Source organism: Phyllopteryx taeniolatus, chromosome 12, assembly GCF_024500385.1.
Source record: "Phyllopteryx taeniolatus isolate TA_2022b chromosome 12, UOR_Ptae_1.2, whole genome shotgun sequence".
Taxonomy (NCBI): Eukaryota; Metazoa; Chordata; class Actinopteri; order Syngnathiformes; family Syngnathidae; genus Phyllopteryx; species Phyllopteryx taeniolatus.
Window position 1 is genome coordinate 14,067,433 of NC_084513.1, and position 22,090 is coordinate 14,089,522.

At 41.9% G+C, this 22,090-nt stretch overlaps 3 protein-coding genes and 2 non-coding genes across 11 annotated transcripts in view; 3 read left to right on the forward strand and 2 right to left on the reverse strand.

The window, feature by feature from the left end:
• Window positions 1-9: 9 nt before the first annotated feature.
• On the reverse strand, window positions 10-17,503 carry slc15a1a (solute carrier family 15 member 1a). 2 transcript variants are annotated; one of them, XM_061792796.1, is made up of 23 exons: window positions 17,411-17,503; window positions 17,296-17,342; window positions 14,303-14,390; window positions 14,046-14,187; window positions 13,550-13,669; window positions 13,354-13,453; window positions 11,072-11,162; window positions 8,711-8,794; window positions 5,455-5,537; window positions 5,272-5,358; window positions 5,048-5,137; window positions 4,661-4,705; window positions 4,551-4,583; window positions 4,315-4,403; window positions 3,800-3,881; window positions 3,530-3,649; window positions 2,912-3,058; window positions 2,787-2,833; window positions 2,280-2,387; window positions 2,070-2,181; window positions 1,847-1,984; window positions 611-718; window positions 10-507 (listed from the first exon to the last, which is right to left on the reverse strand). In XM_061792796.1, the coding sequence occupies exons 1-23, from the start codon at window positions 17,415-17,417 to the stop codon at window positions 277-279; spliced, it is 2,199 nt and encodes a 732-aa protein (XP_061648780.1). In that variant the 5' UTR covers window positions 17,418-17,503; the 3' UTR covers window positions 10-276. The 2 variants fall into 2 exon arrangements, with proteins under 2 accessions (XP_061648780.1, XP_061648779.1); XM_061792795.1 differs by lacking the exon at window positions 17,411-17,503 and having other exon boundaries at window positions 17,296-17,352.
• trnad-guc (transfer RNA aspartic acid (anticodon GUC)) lies at window positions 7,342-7,413 on the forward strand. The gene has a single exon. It is a non-coding gene; the product is annotated as a tRNA-Asp (tRNA).
• trnad-guc (transfer RNA aspartic acid (anticodon GUC)) lies at window positions 7,918-7,989 on the forward strand. The gene has a single exon. It is a non-coding gene; the product is annotated as a tRNA-Asp (tRNA).
• sdhaf3 (succinate dehydrogenase complex assembly factor 3) lies at window positions 15,247-16,338 on the forward strand. 2 transcript variants are annotated; one of them, XM_061792798.1, is made up of 2 exons: window positions 15,247-15,381; window positions 15,513-16,338. In XM_061792798.1, exon 2 carries the CDS (start codon window positions 15,527-15,529, stop codon window positions 15,896-15,898), a length of 372 nt encoding a protein of 123 aa, XP_061648782.1. In that variant the 5' UTR covers window positions 15,247-15,381; window positions 15,513-15,526; the 3' UTR covers window positions 15,899-16,338. The 2 variants fall into 2 exon arrangements, with proteins under 2 accessions (XP_061648782.1, XP_061648783.1); XM_061792799.1 differs by lacking the exon at window positions 15,247-15,381 and adding an exon at window positions 15,408-15,430.
• A 143-nt stretch (window positions 17,504-17,646) lies between the features above and the next one.
• Window positions 17,647-22,090, reverse strand: part of zmp:0000001200 (dedicator of cytokinesis protein 9) — a 75,306-nt gene continuing 70,862 nt past the window's right edge. For all 5 annotated transcript variants that reach the window (XM_061792794.1, XM_061792793.1, XM_061792790.1 and 2 more), the window contains 5 exons: window positions 21,835-22,045; window positions 21,245-21,435; window positions 20,519-20,619; window positions 20,298-20,436; window positions 17,647-18,587 (listed from right to left, as the gene is read on the reverse strand). In XM_061792794.1, coding sequence (XP_061648778.1) covers window positions 18,462-18,587; window positions 20,298-20,436; window positions 20,519-20,619; window positions 21,245-21,435; window positions 21,835-22,045 — 768 coding nt within the window. In that variant the 3' untranslated portion in view covers window positions 17,647-18,461. The remainder of the gene's footprint in view (window positions 18,588-20,297; window positions 20,437-20,518; window positions 20,620-21,244; window positions 21,436-21,834; window positions 22,046-22,090) is intronic.

Below are 22,090 nucleotides of genomic sequence, written 5' to 3' on the forward strand. Positions count from 1 at the left end.
TCCCTTAACTCATTATCACGTAATATTTCCCAAAATGATTTATTATGTTACAGAATGAAAGTACACAATGAAATGTAGAACAAGGTATTTTAAATGGAAAATATATGCATTGGTTGTTTCTATAATACAGTATATCATGAACAGGATATATTGCCGTAATTTTGTCTGCCCATTGAAGTATAGTATACAAACATACACACATACACACACACAAAGGCACGCAAGCAAGCAAGTATTTAGCAATGTAGCTTCAACAGTGTCCCACTGTTTTTTTTTTCACATTTGAGTTTGTTTGTTTTTATCTTTCTCATCATCACTGTCAACAGAGTCTCTCTTGACGGCCATCATCTGTTTGAGGTCTCTGTCGTCCTTGTCGTCATCATCCACGTTCTTTCTGAACTGGGCCTCAATTTCCATGGGGTCCATGTAGGTGTAGAAGTACGCCATGATGGAGAAGATGAAACACACGGCGATCAGGAGCGAGGCGAAGAGGACATACTCTGCCCACTTTAAACGAGGAGGAATCATGTATCATCATCTCGCCACATGGTGCAGAAATGTAACTTTTGAGTGTGGTTGTTATTTGTGTGGCAATTATTATTTTTTTTACTTGTTCAGGAATCTTGGCCAGCTCAGCTACGATCAAAACGATGAAGTTGCCGATAGCTACAGTAAGCAACCAGCCCGCTTGCAGCACTGCTTTCATGTTACTCGGCGCCTTGGAGATAAAAAGTATGACACAGAAGGAACACAGTCATGCAAAATGCTCTACAGAAGCACTAAGGGAAATGTACTGTTTCTAAGTACATTATACGTTTGACGATAATTGCTGAAAACGTTCAAAGACTGAGAACTGTGTAGTACAATTGGGAAGGTATAGCATTCAACTTTTTTTCACCATTTAAGTTTTTCAGATTTTTTGGGGGGCAAGGCTAAAACGGTGCAGAGTGACACACTTCAGGTCAGGCATGAGTCCCCCCACCGCCATAATATAAGAACTTGAGCGCCTTCATTCACATCAGTGGTTGTCTGGCATGATTGCGACATGCAGTTAGCTATCTAGCTATGTTTACACCCCGAAAATGCTTCTTTCCTTTCGATAGTCCACTGGCGTGGCCGCTTTAGAACGCCTTGTTGTTGGCTGTGAGTGTGCGCACATCACCCAGAAAAAGGGGGCGGGGGGAAAGTCTTATGTGACAGCCAGCGTGTAAAGATGGAATAGTCCATTGCATGAGAAGGGTGGGGGAGCACTCGAAACAATCATGATAGAATAAGCATTTGGATGTGTTTTAAGCATGTAAATTAATACTCCAACAATAATAATTACTTGAAATGGAAGAAAACTTAATCAGATTTTATGAAATGTTTGTGGGGCCCTAAAAATCTCAAGACCCAAAGCAATTTCCTATCTTTGCCTCATAGTACAGTCAGTCCTCCTACGACTAAACACAAATTCACCTGATTTCTTTTTAACCTATCCTCTGTTATTTGCTGAAAAACTCACATATTCACTGTTTGTGCTCTTTCTGAAATGCCAAAAGATGCCACAATATGGCGTAAATGCTGGTCTAATAGAAATATAGTGCTTTGGCACTATCGTGTGGCATTTTGGTGCCAAGGAACTTTGTTGCCGTAAGGGGAGGAGCTTCTTTTAGATAGGCCAAACCTCTCTTTAATACAAACCCCAATTTCAATGAATTTGTGATGTTGTGTAAAATGTAGAAAAAAACAGAATACAATGATTAAAAAATTCTTTTCAACCTATATTCAATTGTATACACTACAAAGACAAGATACTTAATGATAAAAAGAATACACTGTCGTGTACAATACAATATTTGTTTACCTGTGAGTAAGAGAACTCCAAGCCTGTGACAGAAAACATGACTTCGCCCGCAGTGATGAAAAAGTACTGTGGGATCTGCAGGGCCATGTGCACCGAGTTGGGCTTGATGTCTTCTACTGCACTAATAGACTCGTGACACTAACAGAAAAACAAGTAACAATTTTAAATGCTGAAAATAAATACACAAGAGCACATTTCACAACGATGCATCTGGCAAACTCACAGAAGGTCCAAACTTGAATGTACTGTGGATAAAGAAAGTGTACGAACTTCCGAATCCAAACTCCCTGCTGTATTTGCATGACTCTGAATCGCTCTTTATGGTGAAAGTGGTGCTGATCAACAGAAAATCACGTTAGTATGTTAGTTGCATTATTACTATGGTTGTTGTTGTTGGCTATAGCCAGTCGAGGTTAAGTTTTGAAGTACTTACATTCCATTTTTGATCTGGGAATAGTTGGAATAATATTCCGGTTCGAGTAAAGTGGGGTCTGCTCCAGCAATGGACACATTCACTGCTGTTAACATTCCATTTATAAATCTGGAATAAATAAATAAAAATGTTGTAAATGAAGTCAGCACTGAAACATATTTTAGTATGTAACCACAGAAACTGGTCAATTTTCAATTAATCTTTGCCAGATATCCATCCATTTTATATAGCACTTGTCCTCATAGTAGTTTGTTATATTTTCTAATTAAAATATGGTGCTCTCTATCAATTGGTCATTTAGTGGTATCATTTTCCAATGCTAATCCATTTAATTCAATGTCAGTAAAAATGATTGGTTGTCTATATATGCCCTGTGACTGGCTGGTGACCAGTCCAGGGTGTACCCGACCTCTTGGAACAAGTCCCCTGGGAAAGGCTCCAGCTCACCTGCGACCCTATGAGGATAAGTACTATAGAAAATGGATGGATGTAACATATGTAATTTACCTGACTGCGTTATTTCCTTGCTGCGGCTTGGCCTTGAGGTCCTTAGTCTGAGGGAAAGACACAGTCAATGTTTATTTGCTTCGCCACACAAGCGTTTTGATTTATTTGAATTGTATTGAAATCACCAGCAGCCACTCGTGTGAGACGTTTGCAGGAAGCAGAAGCGTCTGTCGAGCTCCCTTGGTTAAGAAGAGCGCTCTCGTCACTCCTACGTGGCTCTCCACAGACACACTGATTTCTTCCTCTCCAAATGTCAAGTACTGCTCACTGGCCTGCAACACACACACACACACACACACACACACAAAGAATATACATTAAAGATGGGAGCAGGGGTAGGGGTTTTCCAAAGTGCAAACCCTGGAATTTGCTCAAAATGGCAGCTTCAACGCAAAACGGGCGACTTCCTGTTCAATTCAGAGCATGGGTCCTTGAAACATTTTTTTATGCGTCCTGTTGTATGAGACATGTTCACACAATTTCATGTCAATCGGTCAAACTGGTGCATGCAGGAGGCACTATGAGTGAGTTTTGAGAGTTGTGTTAGGGAAACCCTAAAAAACACATTTTTACCAGAATACACACACTTGCAAAAATAAACTGGTGAGGTTTTAGGCATGGTGAGGCACCCCAAAAAGGCGACACATTGATCAGAAGGCAATTAAACAGTAATTCTAAGACGAATAAACATCTGGCTGTGAAAAAAGAGCAGGGCATTAAGTTATGAAGAGATGACGGCGTACTTGATTTGGAGAGAATTCCAGCTGAACATTGTCTGGCAGGTTGACTTTGACTGGCTGAGGACCCATGTTCAGTAATTTCAACTGGCTCTGAGATGCTGATGGGAATGTAGGCAGCGTTTTCTAAAATAAAATAAAAAAAAGGTACAAAGTAGAGATCATTTTATTGGCTGTGATACTCTTGTCCCAAATTGTTATGTGGAACAACACATGAGCCGTGTCTCATTGAAATGTAAAACGACGTCAACAAACAATATTGCATCATCCACTTACGTCAATTTGAACTTGAACCAGTGCAGCACAGACGAAGGCCAAAGCTGCCAGAAACATCCCCACGGTCATTCTTTTTAGAGGCCTAACGAAACAAATATTATTACAACATACAAGTATCTGTATATTGTTAAATACTACAGCATATTTTCTCAAATCGTCGTCTCCAAATAAATTAATGCTGTGACACAATTGATCGTTGGGTGCATTGTCCACTTAATCATTGAAACCAAAATGATACTCTTTAAATAGAAACCTCTTTTTTTCCCTGTTCAATGTTTCAGTACTTTTTGCACAGTTTTCTGTTCTCGAACCAGGAGCTGAACAAAATTACAACAAGTGATTTTAAATTTTTATTTCCAAGTATGTCCACTTGTCTGCTTTTCTGTGACTCTTCCAGTCTCTTTGTATATCTATAGCTACCTGCTAATGACAATATCCCTAACTTTTTGTGAGTAGTGTAGCTACAGTCTGTAAAGACCTCTACACAGCTGCAGTCACCCTCTAGTGTTACTTACGTAAAGTTCAGGCCACATTTTTTGATGAGAGGGTAGATGACACTGTCCATGATGGGCACCAGGGTCAAGATCAGGATGGGGTTGACAGTCTTTTAAAATGACACAGTGAGAGTGAGGCCAGTACAACACGCTCACACCCACACAGACAACACACACACACACACACACACACACACACACATACACACACACGCGCGCGCTTATCTATAAAACATCATGACTTGACATAAGCATACCTGCATCTGATCGGGCTGGATGACGAGCGCTCCCTGCAGACACATACAGCTTAGTAATACCCCCACACATTGCCTCTGAGTTTAAAATTGTTCTTAAGTGGCAAACGTACAAAGTTTCCATGCATGGTGGTGGCCTGCAGAGTCCACCTGGAACCCTTAAAGACAAGAGAAGTGTTTAGAAGACATCGGTTGCATGGTGCAACATCAAGACTATACACTGTGTGCACAAGGGAGTATTTTGACCATAGCATCAATTTTAATTCAGTTGTTTGTTCACTATTTTCACTTCAACAGTTGAAAATAAATGAGTGAGATGGCAAAAGATTATTATTTTTTCCACATAGTTGCCAAACAATTCTGCACACCAATATTGTCTTTAAAACAACCACATAGCTTTGCTTAAGTCAGTTTAGCTTAATGCTAACAAACAATGCAAAACACCACAGACGGGCTTATAATTGTGCATGCAGTGCAGTGAAGAGCTTTCAGTAAAATACCTTCTGGTCAAAGAGAGTCCAGAACATTGGAAGTGGAATGTACAGGAAGAGAACCTTCAGCACCATTTTGATTTGAGCAATGAGCAATTTCTACAAGGCAGTTAGAAAGAATCATACAATAACATTAAGCACTGCTGATAAGAATAATATTTTCATAATAAGCACTTAGTTATGACACTCACTGCTGATAAGAAAAATTACAAACTGTTTGAAGCCAAACTTACATCATACTTCTCCTCTGCCCAGTCCATCCAGTGCTGCCTCTTGGGGAATCTGCTGCTTCTGTGCCTGTAGCGGTTTTTAATGGCAAACTGGTAGCAAATAAAACAAAAATAGTTATATCACGGACGCTTGAAGAAGAACAATGAACAGGTGCAAGTACTAAAAAAAAAAAAAAAAAGACTTACACCGATGCATTTAGAAACATCCATCATGATGTTTCCTTGGGGCTCTGCTTTGTAGTACATGCCACTGCCGACGATGAACACCACTGTGTTTGGGACAGCACACATTATTATCCATCTATATACATAAATATATTCATATTTATCCCCTTGAGCCGTCACCTTATCGTGGTGGAGGGGTTTGTGTGTCCCAATGATCCTAGGAGCTAAGTTGTCTGGGGCTTTATGCCCCTGGCAGGGTCACCCATGGGAAACAGGTTCAAGGTGAGGGACCAGACAAAGCACTGGTCAAAGATCCCTTATGATGACGACAAACAATGGACTCAGTTTTCCCTTGCCCGGACGGGGGTCACCGGGGCACCCCTCTGGAGCCAGGCCTGGAGGTGGGGCTCGAAGGCGAGCGCCTGGTGGCCGGGCACAGCCCGAAAGGGTAACGTGGGTCCCCCTTCCCACGAGCTCACCAACTGTGGGAGGGGCCATAGGGGTCGGGTGCAGTGCGAGCTGGGCGGTGGTCGAAGGCGGGGACCTTGGCGATCCGATCCCCGGCTACAGAAGCTGGCTATAGGGACATGGAATGTCACCTCTTTGGCAGGGAAGGAGCCCAAGCTGGTGTGTGAGGTCGAGAAGTTCAGACGAGATATAGTCGGACTCGCCTCCACACACAGCTTGGGCTCTGGTACCAGTCCTCTTGAAAGGGGTTGGACTCTCTTCCACTCTGGAGTTGCCCACGGTGAGAGGCGCCAAGCAGGTGTGGGTATACTTATTGCCCCCCCGGCTCGGCGCCAGTACGTTGGGGTTCACCCTGGTGGACGAGAGGGTAGCCTCCCTCCGCCTTCGGGTGGGGGGACGGGTCCTGACTGTTGTCTGTGCTTATGCACCAAAAAGCAGTTTAGAGTACCCACCCTTTTTGCCTTGGAGGGGGTGCTGGAGAGGGCTCCCGCTGGGGATTCCATCGTTCTGCTGGGGGATTTCAATGCTCACGTGGGCAATGACAGTGAGACCTGGAAGGGCATGATTGGGAAGAACGGCCCCCCGATCAGAACCCGAGCGGTGTTCTGTTATTGGACTTCTGTGCTCTTCATGGATTGTCCATAACGAACATCATGTTCAAGCATAAGGGTGTCCACACGTGCACTGAGCACCAGGACACCCTAGGTCGCAGTTCGATGATCGACTTTGTGGTCGTGTCATCGGACTTGCGGCCGCATGTCTTGGACACTGGGGTGAAGAGAGGGGCGGAGCTGTCAACTGATCACCACCTGGTGGTGATTTGGCTCTGATGGTGGGGGAAGATGGCGGTCCGACGTAGCAGGCCCAAACGTATTGTGAGGGTCTGCTGGGAATGTCTTGCAGAATCCCCTGTCAGAAGGGGGACTGGAGGGTTGTGTTCCAACTACAGGGAGATCACATCTGATTTGGATGCCTCCTGGACGCCTCCCCGGTGAGGTGTTCCGGGCACGTCCCAACGGGAGGAGACCCCGGGGACGACCCAGGAGACGCTGGAGAGACTACGTCTTTCGGCTGGCCTGGGAACGCCTCGGGATCCCCCCGGAAGAGCTGGATGAAGTGGTTGGGGAGAGGGACGTCTGGGTGTCCCTACTAAAGCTACTGCCCCTGCGACCCGACCTCAGATAAGCGGTAGAAAATGGATGGATGGATTAATACTTATTTTTTTAATTTAAATGTATGGTGTTCAACTCATTTTACGCTGAAATTAAAGCAAAGGAGGACGGCTAACTTGAATGCTAAACTTGAGAACGACCTCAGTAATTCTGAAAATGTAGAAATACATTATATAGCGCCATAAATGTTCTCATATAAGCTCAGTTACATTGGTTAAAATTGAACAACTGAAGTTAAGAGCGCATATTTCATGTTTTAGAAATAACTTCCTCGTTAGTATAGTGGACAGTATCTCCGCCTGTCACGCGGAAGACCGGGGTTCGATTCCCCGACGGGGAGTAGCTCTTTCTTTTCCCGCTGTCTGTCACTGTTACTGTTTTTTTCCGGCCCCCCCGACAAACCCCATCCCCATCTGTGTCAATTATTTGATTTGATTCGTCCACTAAACTCAATTTGAATAAATTAAATGTTGCTTTTTAGGACAAATATTACCATACGATCAAATGTTATTCATCGACATTAATTAATTACAACGACGTAATTAATTAGATCATTTTTAATATTAATATTTAATAATTTAATAAATATATATATATATATATATATATATATATATATATATATGCTTTTATCTCAAAACATATTAAAATGAATGGAAATGTAATGTGTCGCGGTACACTCGCCTGACTTTGGTGCAGGCAGCGTGGGTTCAGTTCCCACTCAGTGACGGTGTGAATGTGAGTGTGAATGGTTGTCCGTGTCTATGCACCCCCCGACTGACTGGCGACGTTCAGGGTGTATTAGAGCTTTCAAAACGCCATTCGTCAACTCAGTATACTAACTTCCTCGTTAGTATAGTGGACAGTATCTCCGCCTGTCACGCGGAAGACCGGGGTTCGATTCCCCGACGGGGAGTACTTTTTCTCGCGCCGTGTTTTATTGTTTTTTGTCTTCTCCCGACAGTGTGTTACTGTTATTTGTCAGTCATTCACTCAACTACATTTGAATATTTTTTTTTGCTTTTTAGGACAAATATTGTAATACGATTAAAATGATTCATAAAGACTAATTACAAAGACTATAATTAATTAGATAATTTAATTGAAGGCAGCACAGTGGACGACTGGTTAGAGCATCTGCTTCACAGTTCTGAGGACTGGGGTTCAATCCCTGGCCCCGCCTGTGTGGAGTTTGCATGTTCTCCCCGTGCCTGCGTGGGTTTTCTCCCAGATGCCCAAAAAAAAAAACATGCATGGTAGCTTAATTGAAGTCTCTAAATTGCCCCTACGTGTGAATGTGAGTGCAAATGGTTGTTTGTTCATGTGTGCCCTGCGATTGGCTGGCAACCAGTTCAGGGTGTACCCCAGCTCCTGCCCGATGATAGTTGGGATAGGCTCCAGCACTCCCACGACTCTTGTGAGGATAAGCGGCTCCGAAAATGGATGGATGGATGGAATTTAATTGAATAATTTTCTAATCGAGTTTCACTCCTAATCCCGCGACACTGGTGAGTAGTGAGGATAAGCGCTACAGAAAATGGATGGATGGATGGTTGGAGAGATGGAGAGAGAGAGAGAGAGAGAGAGAGAGAGAATATAGATATATAGATAGATAGTATACAGTACAGTAGACATACCCAGTGCCACCACCATGAGAGCAGCAGGGACGCCAAAGGCAAGGGGATAGCAGCTCTGCTTGGTGTGGATGCCACATTCTTGAGCTATTGTAAACACACGCACACACATCCACACGCAGACGCACACACACACACACACACGAAGACATCAACCAATATTAATAATACTAAAAAAAGAAAATACTGTTTTTTCATTTGGGTGGCACGGTGGGCGACTGGTTAGCACATCTGCCTTACAGTTGTCAGGCCTGGGGTTCAAATCCCGGCCCCGCCTGTGTGGAGTTTGCATGATTGAAGACTCTAAATTGCCCATAGGTGTGAATGTGAGTGCGAATGGTTGTTTGTTTATATGTGCCCTGTGATTGGCTGGCGACCAGTTCAGGGTGTACCCCGTCTCTTGCCTGAAGATAGCTGGGATAGGTTCCAGTGCGCCCGCGACCCTTGTGAGGATAAAGCGGTACAGAAAATGGATGGATGTTTTTCATTTGACTGTTTTGTATTCATGGCCTTGTAGCGGACATGCTTCCAGCAAACTGAGATGACACAGTGACTCCCCACGGCTTGATAAACTGCATACTTCCAGGTTGCCCTGCTGTGAGACTCCCCCAAGAAGATGCCTAGTGGACCCTAAAGTAATTAGCAGGTCCCCTCGAAATCTTAGTTTACAGTCATTAAAGAGCCCTTTCCTTCGTTTGAACTGGCAGCAGCCCAAGAGGGTACCGATCGACGATGGGATGCAAATACAAGCAACAAACTATTTGCTTAATATCCAAACGTGCACGCAAAGCGCCATCCACTGGCGTTTGAGAGTAATGTAACCCGTGAACTCTCATTTGATGTTAACCAAGGATAAATGTCTGTTTTGATGTTTCACAAACTCTGTGTGTCAGTATATCAACTTTACAAGAGCAGCTGCGAGACGAGATTTTGAGAATTGTTTGTCTTGATTTGACATCAAGCAGCATGAAATGTGATTTGAACCAGTTGATTTGCCAAGACTAAAGTATAAACAGACATCCGATATGCTTGACGAAGGTGTAAAGAGAGAAAGTTAAGGTTATTTTATATTAATATATGATTTTAAACCCATTTTATGAGGCAAAACTTGTAGACCAGACTCAAGCTGATGGCTGTGGTCTTGTCTGGTCCCCTTCGACACGCCCCCGGGGTACTTAACCCCTGACTCCCGCTCTCTTGTTTCCTCTGACTTCTTAGCTCTTGTCTTGCTGGCAACTCCCCAGCCACGGGGCGGCCGTGGGCCACTCTACCCCTTCCTTTTGTTCGGGCACACGGCTCGGTAACGGCGAAGGCCGGGATGAGAACAGACGCGGCGTCCCCGCCTATCTGTGGCCCACCTCTTGGCGATAAGAGCAGCTGCTACTAAGGTACCAGGTACGCTTCCAGCCAAGCGTGATCGCTCTGAAATTGCTAGCGAGCCCCTGAAAAGGCAGGAAGAGAGACGGTCATATTCTCCCAACGAGGCGTGACGAACAACAATTTTTCTTCTTCTGCCTTTTTTGCTTTGTTTCATTTTGGTGCATCATTTTCTTCTGCAACCAACCCTGTCTCCGTGCTTCTGAGACGTGCCCAGAGAGAGACCACTCCCAGAGGCCATCTGATCTACGTTCGTGAGTAGACACTGCAAGTGTTTGCCAGACTGTACAATATTAGTGGCTAATAATTTCAGGGAATTACTAATTACTAGCTCCAGGCAAAATACACCTATTTTCTTTCTTTCATCATTATTAGTGTTCTTTTCTTTCTTTAGTTAGACCCCTCTGTGTGTTTCCCTCTAGATCCATTGTAGATGTCATTAAATATCCTATAAAATTCCACTCTTGGTTGTGTTTTGTGTGTGTTCTGAGTTTAACAATGAACCTCTGTAGTCGAGGACTCAAAATTTCATAAAATGTAGCAACCTTCAGATTATGAGACAGATAAAAAGGTTTCTCGTCACTTTCCCTACATTTTATACATATAAAAAGTGATGTGGTGCCCCTTTACGAGAAAGATTAGCTTGATTTTAATCATTAAACTTAAAATTACACGATACCGGAAGTAACACAGGCGTCGCTTCCGGCGTATTCTTTTCTCCTAAATTAATTACATTTTTAGTTAACCCTCATATACGCTACAGCCTCCAAATGTTTTACATACAAATGTTGACTATAATTATGACTTTACTAATGCGATGTAGGGAGTATATACAACAATGTAATGAAAAATAGTAAATGCAGTGGTAACTGAGCACGTCGACGTATGCCGGGGTCCGTTTGTAAACCTCCAAATATCGGGACCAATGACCTTCTGTATTGCAATATTGCCTAACTCAAAGCAATTTAAGTTTCAACTTTCTCTTACCTCGAAGGATGGGAGTGATAATGGTTGACAGTAGGCTGCCTCCATTGATGCACAAGTAAAACACAGAGAAAAATGTTCTTCTCTGCTTCTCCTGCAGAGCAAAATAGGATGATATTCAAAACAGATTTACTGAAATCTACATGGTGATTGCTGTAATGTGTTACAAGGGAGCATTGTAGATGATTTAATTGCAACCATTAAAGCATCCCCAGGGCTCGAAGTTTCAGGGAACACGGGGAGATACGACTTAACGGTGCCTCCAGATGGCCAGGACGCTGGCTACGCAACAGGTCCACGGCAACCGATCCCGGCCCGTGGGTCTGCGTTTGCTGGGATGGAGGCCGGTGTAAACAACAAGTTGCCTTTATCTCACCCAGTCGATTGTGAAGCGACCCTCTGACAAGTGTAGTACGCCGTAGCATGCTGAAACGCTAACGCTCCCCTCAACGCTGCGGTCACGCAGGCCCGTCAGCAAATAACTGTATGTCTTTAGACGTGCATACATGGTCACATGGGTTACGTATCTAATCGGGTGTGTTTACACTCAAATGAGGAAGTGAAACACTACACAGCCTGGCTAAGTGGGTTGGCTTCGTATAGACGGCACAAAACTACATAAGCACAACGGCTCATTATTTTATGCCGAGACAAGGCCACGAAGATATTGAGGCATGTTTAATTTCGCAGTATCGTGACTATTGTGACATCCCTACATACGACAATAATTTTTTTCGTAAGTTTGTCCAATCGAGAATGTTGTATGTTATGCTAGCTTGCCCGTGACTATTTTTTTAGTTGCCCCGGGCAATTGGGAATTGGTAAACTTTGAGCCCTGATCCTTATGGACTCTATTTTCGTAGACTGCACATGTGACAGAGTTGGCAGACCAGTCTGCGTAAGGATAGCACCGACACAATAAGGGTGTGACCTTTGGCATCTGCCCGGCGCTTGTGACTGGCGACTGAATCTCAGTCTAAACTTATGTCTGCTCAGACCACGTGTAACTTTTAGCGCAAGGTAGACTGCTGGTCTAACACGATTTTGGTGAATTGGATCGCAGTGCAAGCAGACAGATAGGCAAGCTCTGCATACATGTTTTGGTTGATCAGACGCATTTCATTCATAAATATGGGATCAGCGGACATGGAACCCTCTGAATTATTGTAGAAAGAAATTAATTTAGAAAGCATTTGATTATCATCATCATTATTATATTTTAATAAGTCATCCCAGGTATTGGCCGGGACACAGCTATGGTGGCGGCGCTGAGGGTGGGGGGTTGAAATGATCGTTGGAGGGGATATAGATACATGAAGTATACACTACACACAGTATTTAGGTCGCCAGCGGAAAAAATACACACAAGTCCGGGTAGAACGTGTAAACTCTTGAGCGGAGGTTCAAACCTAGAACCTCTTAACTGTGTGGCAGACATCCTGACTACTTGTTCATGGTGGTGCTGACAACAATTAACCGGCTTGTAATAAGGATCCCCTCTGCAATTGCAATGGAGACCCGGCATCAACTACACTACTTAAGTTGTCTTTAATATTGGCGTCTCTCTATCGTGTTAGTGTTGACATTGATGCTAATCTCACAGTTTGTAGTTGTGCGCAGTGCTTATGCAACCTATCATACACTGAAAAGATTATACAATCTATTTCAATTATACAAACCCAATTCCAATGAAGTTGAGACGTTGTGTTAAACATAAATAAAAACAGAATACAATGATTTGCAAATCATGTTCAACCTATATTTAATTGAATACACTACGAAGACAAGATATTTCATGTTCAAACTGATAAACCTTATTGTTTTTAGCAAATAATCATGAACTTAGAATTTTTATTATTATTATTTTATTATTTAACACAACATCCTAACTTCATTGGAATTGGTGTAGTAATTACACACATTCTGTATTGCTAATACCCAAACAGAAATTATTTGCTTGACAGACTGGCAATTTCGCAAACAAGCCTTCAAAAACTGCCCAAAAAAAAGCATTGAATACCTTACTTCCATTTCCAACATCCTATATCCAACACCATTTTCTGCAATGATGGCGATCAAAGCAAGATTACAGAGTAGACTGGACAGAAGTAACACACTTCAAATGTTCTTGTCTCACATTACCCCAAGATGGGACTGTTTTGTTGCGAAACAGGCACAGAGGTCTCACAAATTACAACAACTACATTTGGCCATCTGCTTTTATTTCTCTATGCCTATTGCTTACTTCTACTTTAATATCGTATTGAGTAAGGTAATGTACTTACCTGGTGGTCACTGAACTGGTCCCCACCAAAGGCAGCCACGCAAGGTTTGATGCCCCCAGTGCCCAGAGCAATAAGGAAGAGGCCCACCATTGCCATAACACTGGATTTGAACAAAAGCATGACATAGCGTTCTGTAAAAACAGGCCGTCAATTTAAACATTTCAGATTTGAAAACTATGGTTGCAAAGAAACCTACACGTGAAACGTCATGTCGTCAGGCGTCCCGTCTTTGTTGGAGTCAGTGATGTCGTGAACTGCGCTGACCGCCATGGCCACCTGGCCCAGCGCGTAGACGATGGACAAGTAGATGATGGTCCTGGGGACGAAGGTACAAACAATAATGTCAGCCTTTAACATAAATATTGGCACAAAAACCTAGTAAATTACAATGTGAAAAAGTTTTCAAAATGGTTGAGTTGATTCAAATTAAAACGAAAAGCACCTCACTATATACCAGTAGAACCATATTATTTCTACTGATCAATAAACAAAAAAAGGTAATGACAAGACTGAAAAAGTTATAAATAAACTGTGGTTTGAAAAAAAAAAAAAATCCTGTGACCACAACTACTACACAAGTACTTTATTTTTAATTTTTTTTTTTACATCCCTTTAGTCCCCTATGCTAGGCCACTGCCTTCATGACTTAAGACGTGAAGTGTGAGTCAACAGAACTCCAGGCAGCCGCTCACTTGAATTTCCCCAGCCAGGAGTCGGCCACGATGGCCCCCAGAATAGGGGTGAGGTAGCACAGGGCGACAAAAATGTGGTAGATGGAGGTGGCCATGTCATCGTCCCAGCGCAGGAAGTACTTAAAGTACAACACCAGAACAGCTGTGGACAAGCAGGCAAAGCCAACAACACTATTCATTCATTTCCCCAAATGTATAATAAACTGTGGATGTGCAGCTCATGTGTTTGGTCACATGTGCCTGAACTTTATTCTCACCGCGCATGCCATAGTAGGAGAACCTCTCGCAGAACTCATTCACCACAATGAAAAATATGCTGAGTGGGTAGCCACATACCGTTATGTCCTGGGGGGGGAAAAAAGCAGAAGGAACAGTCATGCATCTTTTTTTTTTCTTTTACTGGTACTTTACTGTCTACTCCATTTTTTTTAAACGAACATCAGTTCTTTTTGTTTGTATAAAATATCGATTATTTTTATTTTTTTAACTCTACAAATCACAGTGTTGGCACAATGCGTAGGTTGTAAAACAATCTCAAAAAGGGCCACTTTAAATGGCGGCAAGTGTGTGCTGCTCACATTTACCAAGAGTTTGAATTCTGAACACCAAAGCAAAAAGGAGAAAGAGTGTCTGCAATTGCTGGTATATATCAGTTTATATTTCTTCTTTGCTAATGCACTATGTATAGCACTTTGGTTCAGTGTGAGCTGTGTTTAAATGTGCTCAATGACGAACTAACTAACTAAGTGACTGAGTGACTAACTAAAGCGCGGTCAGCAAGAAATAAAACCTGTCTCCCAGAAAGCATTGCTGTTCACCTAAACGAACAAAGGGTGGCGTCCTTGTGCAAAGCTTTTTTCAGCAGATGAGTTTGCTTGGAGTCACATGTTACTTTTCTTCTGTCCGTCGTGAGCAAGTCCTCAGTGTTGCTGCTGTCAAACATCCAGCAACACGCCGCGTTCTAGCTGTGTTTATCCTGACACCGGAGAGTTGTTTTTTTACATTGTCACAAGAACTCAAAATAGTACATGATTTGTCCAGTATGTTTCTACTCCAGCTCCTCTCTACTCAGACGCAGCGTGGGGAAATGAGATAGATGATAGATATTATACGCCGTTGGTAACCAAATGCTATGTTTACGTTACGGGAGACGATATGTAATGCTAATACTATTTGACATTGTCGTATAATTATGCCAAATATGTGCCTTACAGGATGCCGTAGTATGGTGTAAAGTATCGCGAGATTTGGTGTCGCCGTGTGTGATTCGGGATGGCTGACTGAGGGAGTAATGTCATTTGGCGTCCGTCGTCAAGGAAAGACAAGGACTTGTCAAGTAACTATCCATTTACCCTATATATTTTGCTGTTTGCTGCATTAATATGGTACGCTAAAGCATAACGGTGAGCAAGGATTTATAAAAAAAAAAAAAAAAAAAAAGAGTTATCGTTTTGTGGTGTTTCTCAGGCGTATCAACAACCATGGCGAGTGGCGCCCAAGTCTCTAAAGTTTGTTCTTTATACAAGCGGATTCTCGTGCTGCATCGCTTTCTGCCGATACATTTAAAAGCCCTCGGCGACAACTACGTGAAAAGCGAGTTCAGAAGACACAAGAACATATCGCCCGAAGAAACGAAGAGCTTCATGAAAGAATGGGAGAACTACAAGGACACACTGCAGTCGCAGGTTCTGGACTCGGTGAGGGACAAACACGGCTATCTGAAATTCGGCATCGACATGGCGGAGGAGAAACTGAGCGACTTCCAAGATGAGCAGATAGGCCAACTGTACGAGCTTCTGCTTGAATCCACAAAACCTAATAGACAGTTTAATATCGGGGAGGACAGCAAATAAGAGGAGGAAACAACTGCTCATCCCTACTTTTATGATGACTGGATTATGCACGTGAAGGAAATAGACATCTTATATTTCAAGGTCAAGGCACAATAAGAGCAATTACCTCTTTCTGCCTCAGTGGTGATGTAATCATTTGTTTTTAGTGAAGTTCCTATCTACGTGGTGGAAGTTGAAAAAGGCAAGTGGATTGTGCATCCACTGCATGATTATTATGAGAAGAATAGCCACGCACCAAACTAATTTGGATTTGTTCTGCATCTCTGAAAATGAATGGTGCATTGACAAACAACCGGCCTCAAGTCTGACTTGACTCAGCTTTTATTGTCGTTTGAATTTCTCTGACGAATACCCATTACTCTCGATAAAGCCTGAAAGCCCAAGGTATAGGGATATTTGGTTCATAGTCCATGTTCATGTAATAAACTTTAATATCCGTCCACAGCTTTATTATTACATCTTACAACATACCCAAATTTAGAAAAGAGACATTTTCATAGCCAACACAGGTGGGTAGAGTAGCCAAAATTGTACTCAAGAATACTGTAAATTAGGAATGTGATGAACTCAAAAGTCGTGCCCCCAAATACTTGAGTATAAGTATTCAGTGAAAATAAAATAAGTACTGAATAAATGGTAACATTTTTAATGGAATCTGTGGAAATTAACAATGTGAATGTTACCTCAGAAATATTTGTGCAGGTTATCTTGTCTACAAAACCAAATTGTTGTGATCTATTTAAATAGAAGGTAGAATAACTTTCATCGTAACTTAACATGTTTCAACACAATTTGTTGTTCACATTCAACATTCTTGTATCGCTTTTGCTTGCCATACCCTTGAGTGGGGCCTAACAACCCCCCCCCCCCATTGCTAACAAGTCTTTCTGCAGTCAGCAGCAGGAACTTCCACTTAAATTAACATGTTATTCTCCATGCTAGGAGACTTGTTAAAAAAAATTGCCAGTCATTTGCTCCAATGGAGTGCAGTGAGCCACTAAACAACTCTTTCACAAATTAAGAAAATGACATGAAATTGCTTCTTTGTCTGAAAATTGACAAATGTAATCTGGTAGGAAAAAAAACCCTAGATCTTCAAGTATTTTCGTGAGTTTAATTAACCCAAAGTGGCCTCAAACGTATCAACTATATCACTGATATAGTTGAAGAGTTGAAGTTGAAAATGATAAAAGCAGACCAAAATCTGCACCCTTGGGAAATTTCATTACATTTGATTTACATAGCTAAATGCTTCAAAAAAAGGAAGCGAGGTGGACACAAATGGCCAGCCAAGAGTCCACATTTAAGCGTTAAATCATTTAATTTTGATAATACTCTTACTACGCTCATTCATCATCATGAAAAGGTATAACATGCAAGTGTAATAAACGTTTTACCTTCCCTTTGCTGCGCTTCCCTTTCGTTGGCTCCTTAAAATCTGTGACTAAAAACATAATTATTCAGTCAGATTTATGGGTTGTATGAAATAACAGTGGATGAGACAAAACTCACCTGCCATGTCTACAAGTTGCTTTCAACTGGGAGACCATTCACACTTGTTACCACAATGTTTTCTCCTTCATAATGCTTACTAGTCATTCATACATCCTCCCATTGTGCTGACTGTTGCTTTTATGGTGGGCGGTAGCATATATAAGATACAGTCCCTGAAACCTCCATAAAAAAACATTCCTAGCAATACACCTTGAACAAAATAGTCACTGAAGACAAAGGAAAAAAAAAACAAGTTGCAGAGAAATTCTTGTATTTTAGTTAAAGAAAAACGTCGGGGAACATCAGCTTACAGCAGAACTGTGATTTGTGTTGAATACAAAAAAAAAAAAAAAAAACAACAACTGCGGCCCAAAGACAACAAACTATTTAAATTGGATTAACACTAAAATGGTAAAAGCTTCAAACGATCCCACTCCGTAGTCGGCGCAGTCAGGTTCCATCCCTCCTCGCTTTGGCATGAAGGTGAACAACAGTACAGTGTATGAGCTCCACACGGCAAAACCCTTTGCAAATATTGCACACGCTCCTTTTTCTTTTCATATATACACAAACAACTCGGTCTACCTTTTTTTTTTTTTTTTGGATGCAATTGGCTTTAAATAGTCTAAAACCCTCCCACGACAGTGAAGCAATTTCATGTTGGCTAACATATAGGAGGATACAATTGTAGAAATATGACATCATGTACAAGGGTGATGGGTATGCTGTATACAGTATACTGCTTATGTATACATCAATAGAGTGAATTATAAAAGTGTACTGTACATAGAAACAATGTGACTGATGTATCAAAAAGAAGACAAATCATGTCATGTGAGGACATGCATATGAAGCATCCAGGAAAGGGAACATCTCCAGTCTCTGAGGATAAATGACATCACGTCATGTTCAGGAGTCCCCGCTGTCAATCTACGCGTGCGTGTATGCAAGATACACAAAGTCCTGGTCTTTAGCTGAGACCAAAAGCCAAGTAAATGAGCAGCGAGACCTGTTCAATCTGTGCCTGCAGGAGGTCCTTGGTTCCCTTGCCTGACTGCTTTCGGGCTCTTCATACCACAGAAGAAGAGCTGGGGATGCCCTGGATGGTGGCCCCCGTTGGCGTGCCACTGATGGCGTTGAAGATTTGAAGCGAGTCAGGAAGAGTGCTTTTGATGCCGTCTTCCACAGTACTGATCTGGAATCCAAAGTCAAAATCAATACATGTAGTATTACAACAAATAACTGACAACTACCCTCCCTTAAAAAAAAAAAAAGAAAAAAGATTATCATTGTCTACACAGAGGTACCTTGACTAACAAGTTGAATTCCTTCCATGACCATGCTTGAAACTCAGATAACTTGTCTGTCAAATCAACTTTCCGCATTGAAATAAATGGAAATGCCATTTATCTGCTCTAGCCACACCGAAAAAAAACAAACAAAAAAAAACCCCACATCAAACGTATAATTGATAAAACAGCACTGACTGAAAGTAGTGTACTGTATAAAATCATACAGTAAAAAAATCATACGGCTCATAAACTTGAAAAACTCGTAAGTTGGGGCACTCTTAAGTCAAGGTACCACTTAACAGTGAACCCTGCTTATTTGGGGCTCACTATTCATGAGGTCATATTTTCATTTTCCCCCCCTGTGGAACCAATCCTTAACTGTTTGCAGAAGAACTCGTTTATTCCCATAAATTTGGCACTTTCTGTAACACCCTAAAATGCCACCAGATGGTGCAAAAGCACTGTCTAATAGGAAAATAGTAATTGGTCTCAGGGAAGCGTGTTGAAGTGATACATATTGACTTTTCTTCTTTGCATGTCAGTCAGAGCTGGGGTTCGCCTGGGTTGTTCACGGAATGTTGACCTGTTTCAATATAGAATACAGGAGGTACACGTCTTTGTCTATTAAAAGTGTTTGTTAAAAATACATATGTGCAGAGTGGCTTTTCCAGTACCCTGTATGACGGTGACATGATTTTCCTTGGGGGAAATTTTTTTTTCAAATTGCCCAGAAAATGGATCGCATTGAATCTTAGAGGTTCCCCTGTATAGGGTCACATAAGTGCACTAAAATCTGCCTTTCTAACAGACGATACTGACATTTTCCCATTTAAGTCTTTCGATAAGGTTACCGCTGTACTGGAGAAGATAAAACACAACAACAACTGTGAATTCTACATCATTACACATACTTCATGCTGTATAAACACACAGATGAACAGTAAGCACATACACATAGTAATGCATCAGACAGGGGCATGCGGTTATGTATACAAAGTTAAACACTCCCAAAAATGATCATGATCAAGCCAGCTTCTCCATTCATAGTAGGAGGCTGTTGGAACATGTGAGGAGGAGAACTGATTTTATTTATTGCAGCCATGTAAAGATAAGTACGTATGTGAAGAGATAACCTTGTTATCAAGGCTAAGAGAATGAGATTTGACTTTATGTTATGATCAGTGAAATCATTTGAGAAGAATTGTAAATGTAACTTGTATTGTTATGAATACAGATAGTAGTGAGATACAGTACACTACTCAAGTTAAGGGAGGAACCTAAAATACACCGTGACAAAAATTCATATATATGGAGTGTGCATTAAAAAGTTTAGATAGGGTAAAATTACGTTCACCCACTTTTTAGGTTAATCCTAAACTTTCATCCAAAAGCCCAACAACCCAATTTTTTGTGAGTATTGTGTGTTGACCAGGTCAATGTCAGAGCACATAAATGCATTCATCTGGCTGGACCAACGAACAACAATATTTAGGATTATCATTACCATCCAATCTGCTCGTGTCAGCACCAGGAGAAAACAGAAAACTGTGTTATAAACATGCATATTACATCTTATTTTGTTGGACTTGTACGTTGAAAAACATTGCACTCACTTGCTCGTGCATGATGATCGACAGCTCTCTGGCCAGGTCTCTATAGTTGGCCTTCATCTCGTCATGATACTCCTGCTGGTCTTCTTTAATGAGACGCTCGTTGATGCCCAAGCCGTGTCCGCACGCCTCAACGAAATGTCTGTGTGCGAAGACGATAGCGTCGGGATGCGTTATAGGAGCGTAACGAAGATCCATGTTTATGTCTGTCAGGAACAACGTACCTAAAGACCTCTTTCAGCTGTTTGACCTTGTTATCAGGATACTTCTTGGCACTCGCGTCATCTAGAAAAGCACGGGCATACGCGAGCGGTCCGGCATTCACCTGCACAAAGATGAGATTTAGAATGTTATAAAGGCCACTTTTATCCAATTTTGTCTGTTTATGTGCATCTTCTTGGCACAGTCAGTCCAGGGTGTAGCCCACCTTTTGCCCAAAGTCAGCTCGGATCGGCTGCAGTTTCCATTAATTATTTTGTGGTTAAACATTTTGGTGTTTAAATATAAAATGTTTAATTCTCTTTAGTTTAACATGTCAGTTTTACAGTAAACTTTTAACTGAGGGTGACAAATAAACAGCATGAAGCAAGCACACTTTGCGTCATATTTGCAAAACACTGTAAACTACTGCAAAAATATAATACTTTAAAAAGTGTTTTGTAATATTTTTAAATGTTTCAAGTGTTCAGGAGGGGTAAAACTATAAAAAGAAAGAAAATGATAAAAAATTATATTTTCTCTCTATTGCAGAGTTAAACCTATCATGGGTGGGTCTGGTCTATCTGTTATAAACAGGGGTTCACTATACTGTCAAACCACTGTCCTCTGGTGTTAGGCTGTGCATTTGGCAACAATATGACTGCAACATGGAAAATCTCATTTTAGACAACTGACAAATGTTTAAGTCTTGGCGGAGGTTTTAATGTCCTCTGAGTGTTGGATGACCTGACCTGGACGCTGATGCTTCCCTGCAGTTTGAGCTGCAGCCGAATCATGTCCACCTCGCTGCAGGAGCACAGCTGATTTATCTCAGCCACCTTCTTGCTCATCTCATCGATGGCCACCTCGATGGGGCTGAGATCGTTGTGTTGCTGGTACATCACAGCGATACGTTTCTTCACATAAGGGAAACGGTGTGTGGCTGCGGGGAGCAGAACGTGACAAGCGACAGTCAGGTGAACCTTCTTCCTTTAGCGCTCAGGTGAAAACAAGGGAACAGCAACTGACAGTAAAGATAAGAATCTCCGATTGAACTTTTGGATTTGTTGTGCCATAAAGCAATATCCAAGTGTGATTGCGGCTTGGGAAAAGTCCTTGGGGAAACAAGCTGACATGTTCAGGGTGTAATCTAGATCTTTCACGCATGTGTGAACGACATGTGACAACTGCTTATTGTAATTAAGGCAGTTAACAGTGAGCAACATTCAGAAAAGAAACATACCATAAAGTACACACAGATTAGGATGTATTGTACATCTGTCGCTCATAAGCTTCCAAATAAAAAAGAATTCACATCATTACAAAATGGAAAGTCACATACTAGTTAGAATAGTCCTGCGTTTGCACTGCTCCTCCACCCCGCCTTGCTTTTTGCCCGACACGGTGAAAGGCATCTCGAACACAAAGCGGCGGATGTTGTGGCTTTTTTCAAAATCAGTCTTCCTGTCCGCCAGTTCCTTGTCCTCCAAGTAAGGCGTCACGTGTGTCACTTGTATATATGCATACTTAGAGTCCAGGTCTTTAGGGTTGATCTGCAGAAGAGACAACAATATGTCACTGATGAGTCTCTTGTCAAC